The 5,000-nt window shown below is 42.1% G+C and overlaps 1 protein-coding gene across 2 annotated transcripts in view; it reads right to left on the reverse strand.

The window, feature by feature from the left end:
* Window positions 1-1,734: 1,734 nt before the first annotated feature.
* LOC113589018 (GRAM domain-containing protein 2B-like) overlaps window positions 1,735-5,000 on the reverse strand; it is a 5,484-nt gene continuing 2,218 nt past the window's right edge. The window contains exons 6-14 of one of the 2 annotated variants that reach the window (XM_027028463.2): window positions 4,979-5,000; window positions 4,813-4,884; window positions 4,626-4,706; window positions 4,230-4,341; window positions 3,469-3,573; window positions 3,276-3,372; window positions 3,023-3,127; window positions 2,626-2,710; window positions 1,735-2,100 (exon numbers count right to left, since the gene is read on the reverse strand). The exon at window positions 4,979-5,000 is cut by the window's right edge and continues 74 nt beyond it. In XM_027028463.2, the coding sequence (XP_026884264.2) occupies window positions 2,062-2,100; window positions 2,626-2,710; window positions 3,023-3,127; window positions 3,276-3,372; window positions 3,469-3,573; window positions 4,230-4,341; window positions 4,626-4,706; window positions 4,813-4,884; window positions 4,979-5,000 (718 nt within the window). In that variant the 3' untranslated portion in view covers window positions 1,735-2,061. The remainder of the gene's footprint in view (window positions 2,101-2,625; window positions 2,711-3,022; window positions 3,128-3,275; window positions 3,373-3,468; window positions 3,574-4,229; window positions 4,342-4,625; window positions 4,707-4,812; window positions 4,885-4,978) is intronic. The other variant, XM_027028464.2, reaches the window with a different exon arrangement.

Here is a 5,000-nt window from a genome sequence, read left to right on the forward strand (position 1 = left end):
CTTTTACCCAGAGCAACAAACAACGTTACCCAGCGGTCAGAATTGGGAATTCTGACAGGCAAAAAAATTCTGACTGTTAGCCATTCTACTTATAACTGACCCATTCTACTTAATAAAAAGTATTACTAAATGTAATCTTGGCTCCTAACAATTTATAGTGTTTGATTAGATAGCTAGCTACTGGCAACATTAATTTTTCATGATCAGTGTGTAAAAGACATGCCAAAAGTCATGGGATAGCAGTATGTAAACAAGACCCAGTGGCTGCGCACAAGGTGCTTAATGATCATGACTGATGGCGTCTGGCTAGAATTGTTCGTGCAAACAACAAGCGACTCTGGCAGAAAGCACATCCACATTTAAAGCAAGAGGCCACGTGTCCATATCCTGCAGCTCAGTGCAGTGTTCTTTTATCTTCCATGGGATATGGGAGCAGAGACCCAGAAGAATGTCTCTGTTAACACCTGAACAGCCGACAGCGCCTCACTTGGTCTGCATGCGCTGTAGTACCAGGAGTCATGGTACCAGTTGTTTCAGCCTGATGTAGGGTTCGTGTGTGGCAGACCCCATGAAGCCATGGAACCACAGTTGTCAATAAGACACTGCGCAAGCTGGTGGTGGTTCCATAGTGGTGTGGGGTGTTCTCATAACATGGGTTGGGTCCACTGGTCCTAAACACGTCACTGACTGGTGCCTGCTACATTCCACTAATTGGTGACCATTTGCAGTCCTTCGTGGACTTCATGTGCCCCCACAATGATGTGATAATGCACTGTACCCTTGGGCCCAAGTTGTCCAGAATTTGTTCGAAGAGGATTCTGAAACATTCGCCCCACTGGAGCCCAGTCAAGCATTTATGGGATGCGCTAGAGAGGTCCATTCACACCTGAAATCCTGCACATACACATACCACAGAGGTGTTGGCTGATATCCACACAGCATAGTGCAACATCCATCGAGATGTCTTCCATCCACTGGTGGAATTGATGCCATGTCAAGTTGTCCTACACGATGCTAGTTCCTGTCCTATGATTATTGGCACTCCAGTATATTTCTATCACTTTGGTGTTAAATGGATAGCAAGTTTATATTTACCTATAGCTGCTTTTCACCAAAAATTTAATTTGTACAACAGCTGTTACAGGTTACCAATTCTGTTTCAGCCAGTTCACTCACTGATACATTTTATGCATGATAGAGGTCAATAAAAAGGAAACATAAGCACATCACAGGACTGCTGTAAATCAGGCTGCTGCCTGCAAAATACAAGTGCCAGGAATGGGGGAATAACAACTTAAAACCATCTGTAAAATCTGTCAGTATATAGGGTACAGCTGTAGATTAAATGTACCTAAGAAAGGGATTTCTCCATGTACAGCGATGTGGCGTCATAACATTTTTTTCACCAGCAGGAGGAGATGCCGCTTTAAAACAGTCATCCAACATTATGGCTTTCAGTTCATTTTCAAAGGGACACGGTCATCATAGGCATAAGGACATACTTTCTAACCACCATTACCAAGTTTACTAATTGGGTTTCCTTATTTGTTAAGAATGTAAAATTTAATAGCAGATTACATAAAGAAACTATTTGTCTTAGATTCTGTATTTGTCACAAGTGCATGGAACAGCAGAAGATATGTGGAATATCTAACTAATTCATAACTAATTAATTACTACATACATTGATATTTAAACGGATTTTCCCCCCCAGAAACCATCTCATTCACTGAACAATTTATAAATATTTTTATTGGCAATTCTAAAAAGTAACTATTCATCATATCAGATTATTTGTTTCCCAAATGTTAGAAACACACTAACCCGAGTCCTTGGGACCCATTTATTCCTACCCCCTCTAGAGCCTTCCTAATTCCCCTAAAGTACTTAAAGTCTTTTTTTCCCTTTCACTAACTAATGAAATGCTATGATTCATTAAAAAAAAAGTCTGTTGAGTGGTCCTGAGTAGATACAGTATTGCACTGTGATGAGTCCTCTTCTTCAAGATGGAGTCATTTAAATGGTAAAACAAAACCGAAGACACTGCATCCATTTGGCCAGTCAGCCCTCCTCAAGCAGCTTGCGCAGGTTCCTCTGAATCTAGGCATCAAACAGCATAAACAATACAAAAGGATTAAATCAAAGCCACTATAAATGGCACTATAACCAGTTTTCTTTATGATCAGTGCTGAACTGGGTGGGGTTTCGGAAAGTATGATGATATGACGACAAGACCATTTCAGTTAAGGTGTGCCTACATGTTAGAGCAATTTGGAATACTTTTCCCAAATGAGCTAGCAAAGAGAACTACTTTAAAGACAGAAAAGCTTACTGTAGTAAAAAAAAAAAAAGTCCTCAGCTGTTTTATTTTTGTACAGAACTTATTGTTTCTAGCAGACTTAGTCGGCCCCATGCCTCTGCCGCTCATACACCCACCTCTGACAATGACAAAAGGCTTGCAGAATCCTAAATGATTCTGATGACAGGTGAAATTCTAAATCACTGCGTGATTACCAAATACTAACAGAAAAACAAGTTCATCTTTGTCATTATTCAATAGACCGTGCATCATGCTGTCACAACATCTCACACGAGTGTCTAAGCAGCTCTACAAGCTTCACTCACTTTTTCTAATTTGAACAGGTTTGTAGACAGCTCTCCGTAAATCTCTGCGTTCACCTCTAATTGGGCATGATGATGAACAGCATTTCTGCAAGGGAAAACACTTTAAACATTTATCGCGGCAGGCGAATAAATACGGAACAATGCAAGGAAGCCGGCATGCTGAGCAGTCCATGAACGCTGTTGTGCCGCACAGCACTTTGGGATCAAAGCACACAGTATGTGAAGAGCACCCAGAATGAAAAACACCTCAGGCAAAATACAGGTATATTTACAGGCAACTTGCTGAGCCTTTTCCGCATATTGTCTGACTCAAATCCCCCTTGATTCTAAAGCTGTGCAAAATCTTCATGGGAGGAGACAAACATGCAATTGCCCGGAATCCAGTTTTGTCACTTACTCCCTGTGTGAGTGTTCACCTAGTGAGCCCAGCGAGTTCAGCCGCTGCTCTAGAGCCGTGATCTTGAAGGCCATGTAACAGGATGACAAGAAAAGGAAGCACACCCTGCAGAAACAATGCCTCCTATTAAATAAGCGCTGAACGGTGATGACGGGTCAACAGCAATGGCTTTAGGCCTGTTGCAACATGCAGGGATAGCAGAGCATGGTGAGTGTACGACACTGTAGGCCTTCATTAAATGGGCCGCACTCACAAAAACAAGTAGACGAGTAGAAGAGTGTTGAGGGACAGCGGCCGTGGGAAATGCTCCTGCTGACCGGTTCCTGACGCGGCCTTTCCGGGGCCTAGGGCTGACAGGAGACAACGGTGACATCCGGCACAGCCAACAGTGACCGAGAAAGAATTCAGGGCTTTTCAGAGTGAAATTTCACCCCAAAATCAGATACCATTATGCTGCTTCATAGTGGTGGCCGGCAGGTGAATGTCAGCATGGACAGCCATCTCACCCGACTTCATTGTGCCAAGGAAGTTTTCAGAGAGCGTCTGAAACTCTGGTTGAATAGGAGATAAAAATAGTCTATTTGAAAATCTGCCAAACTGTATTATCATAATATGGAACAAAGTCTTTAATGTCTACCCTGGCTTTGGTACTCTACCTGGAGCAATAAAATGCTAACAGTAACCGAAAGTAAAGCCACTACTGCCGACTTGATAAGAGCTATTAAATATCGCAACCTTTCCACTATCCAAATACATCTCAGGTTCATTAAACACAGAGTGAATGATAAGTATTCCAATCTGTGCTACTTTCCCAGTGATAAGTGCAGTACGAGGACTTATCTGTAAAACACTTACTGCTCTGAAATGTAGCATGCAGCTGAAGCCTTTAAAAAAATATTTTTAAAAGCCGTTTTTATTCTATTTTCTGTTTTCTCTAAACTCATCAGTCTCAGCTGTTTCATGTGTCCATGCCTGCAACCTATAAACCCATAAACCTATACAACATAACACTATTCATCACAAGCCTTGAACAAAATACAGGGCGTAAAAAGGAAATAGCAGTCAGGCATTCAGCATCTAATTTGAGCATATGCGCCATCTTTAATCCCATCACTTCGATGGCAAACTGAGTGACCTGACTTGTTAGCCTGGTGCCAGTCCCATATGAATGCAGTATGTGTGTCTGTGAGGAACTGAGGACACACACCAGTCATCTTCTCATAGTCTGGAGTCTGGGATCCTGAGCTGCTGCTCTCAAGCATGTCCTGCCTCCTCTGGTGCACCACTCCATCAAGGTCAGAGAAATCAGCAGAAAAGTCCTGCGAGTGTGTGCAGAGAAACCTGGTTAGGCACATGTTCACCAAAGAGGTCAAACGCAGACCACAGCAAGCTTGAAGTTCATGCAGCACAAGGCACAGGTTATGCTGGGCCAGCAGATGTCAGGGGAGCGGAAGGTCTATAAACCATGGTTACTCTACATAGGAACAGATATGGCATTGTTCCTCGAGTCATGTGACAACTTTTATGCTAGGATGGAGACCAGCAAACATATGCATGCAACAGAAAACAAACAAACAAAGAAAAAAAAAAAGCCAGCACTAACCAAAGGAAGTGATGACGGACAGTCCCCTCTGAAGCTGTTCTCAGCTGATGATGTGACGGGCGTGCTGCCCACATTCTCTCTCTGAAAGGGATAACAGCATTGTGGCTATTCAGTTAAAGCACACACTGACTGCAGTACAATATATTATATTAAAACATATAATAATATTGAGATATTGCACACTTACATGCAAGTGAACGCAGACTGAAATGAGGAACTTGTACGTAGTGTCTCGGGACAGAAATGATACAAATACATGCTGAAAAAACAAGCAAATTGCATATAAACTATAACACAACATTCTGTTATAGCAAAACCATTTGTTTTGATATAATTTCAAGAAATACACTTACCCTTTCATTTGTAGTAGTGATA

Source organism: Electrophorus electricus, chromosome 17, assembly GCF_013358815.1.
Source record: "Electrophorus electricus isolate fEleEle1 chromosome 17, fEleEle1.pri, whole genome shotgun sequence".
In the NCBI taxonomy this organism is placed as follows: domain Eukaryota; kingdom Metazoa; phylum Chordata; class Actinopteri; order Gymnotiformes; family Gymnotidae; genus Electrophorus; species Electrophorus electricus.